This window comes from Salvelinus sp. IW2-2015, unplaced genomic scaffold (assembly GCF_002910315.2).
Source record: "Salvelinus sp. IW2-2015 unplaced genomic scaffold, ASM291031v2 Un_scaffold13944, whole genome shotgun sequence".
NCBI classification, from domain to species: Eukaryota; Metazoa; Chordata; class Actinopteri; order Salmoniformes; family Salmonidae; genus Salvelinus; species Salvelinus sp. IW2-2015.
The window spans coordinates 1-1,480 of record NW_019955199.1 but is presented as its reverse complement, the minus strand read 5'-3'; the positions used below and the strand labels follow the sequence as shown (position 1 = coordinate 1,480).

The 1,480-nt window shown below is 45.5% G+C and overlaps 1 protein-coding gene across 1 annotated transcript; it reads right to left on the bottom strand.

Annotated features, from left to right (window-relative positions):
* Positions 1-99: 99 nt before the first annotated feature.
* Positions 100-1,446, bottom strand: LOC112080255 (low affinity immunoglobulin gamma Fc region receptor III-A-like; the record flags this gene model as incomplete). The annotated part of the gene is made up of 2 exons (XM_024145992.2): positions 100-397; positions 1,167-1,446. Coding segments are annotated over 2 exons (531 nt in total), but the record flags the coding sequence as incomplete, so codon positions are not given.
* Between the last annotated feature and the right edge of the window lie 34 nt (positions 1,447-1,480).

Genomic DNA, 1,480 nt, shown 5'->3' with positions numbered 1-1,480 from the left:
ATGTGGAACTCTATTCATGCTGCGCCTTGGTCTCACTCTTACGACGAACGTGACACGTACAGAATGGCTTCACATTTATATTAACTAAACCAAAATAAGAAATATACGATTAAAAAAAATATACATTATAATTCTGTGATTTTATTTTACTCACCTGTCACAGTCATCCAGCTCGCTGGTGATTCTCCTTCAGAGTTGTTACACTTGTAGAGCCCTTCATCTGACTTGGATACTGCAGGGATGGTCATCTGTCCTGTCGTCTCAGTCCTGATGAGGGATCCATCTTTGTAGAAATCAGCTGTGAGTTCAACGAGAGTTGCCTGATATTTGCAGCGCAGAGTCACAGAATCATCCTCAGTCACAGGAAGGGCGGGGCTCTCCAAGATCACAGCACCACCTGTACGCAGGACAATTATAACATCATCAGATAATCAAAATAAAATAACGTAACATCATTTACAGACAATGGTATAGTGATAGCTTCTAGTCCAGGGCTATTCAACTCTTACCCTACGAGGTGCAGGGCCTGCTGGTTTTCTGTTCTACCCGATAATTAATTGCACACRCCTGGTGTCCCAGGTCTAAATCAGTCCCTGATCAGAGGGGGGGAAATTAAAAAATACAGTGGAACTGGCTTCGAGGTCCAGTGTTGAGTTTGAAGGTTCTAGTCCAGGGGTACTCAGGTACTATTTGAGAAGGTCCCTTCACACGCATCTCCTAGGTGGCAAAGATCCAGAWGGATAATGTCCAGATGGATAATGGATAATGGATGATGTCCAGATGGATAATGTCCAGCAAAGGTCCGGATGGATATTGGCATTGTAACAAACCCCCACCTCGCAACCCATGCGACCTCAAACTGTTCATACCCCTCTTGTTGGCAGAGAGAAAATGTGCAGTTTCTACACATTTWGCATGGGGCAGAGAYTTYCTGTTTCTGTTTWAAAGCRAATTTYCTGCAATTCTATGCACTYTTCCATGTCTTATGTGTGTTTATATGATACCAGGGGCCGAAGCCCGACCATGTAAAAAATGGTGTCCTTTTTTTGGGACCTGCGCAATACCTGTCTGTATTGACCCCATTCTGGGTCTGGGTCCGGGTCCGTTCCGCAGTCCGCCAGTTGAATATGTAGGTTCTAGTTTATTGTGTATCTATCTGGACGTACCATGTACTGTGATGTTGACAGCATTGCTGTGTTCTCCAGACCCAGACTCACACCAGTACACTCCACTGTCTGATGTTTTGGCTGTCTTGATGACGTAGTTGGATTGATTGAACCCCCAGTCGACACCAGACTCTGACGGTTTCACAGTCGCTGTGTACCTCTTCAGTCTCCATCCAGTAGAACTCACCTGAACCTCACAGCTCAGAGAGAAAGACATATATTCAAGGAACTGAGATCTGTCGGGACTGATGCTCAGGGAGGCTGAAGGAGACCGACCTGAGAGAGAGAGAGAGAGAGAGAGAGAGAGAGAGAGA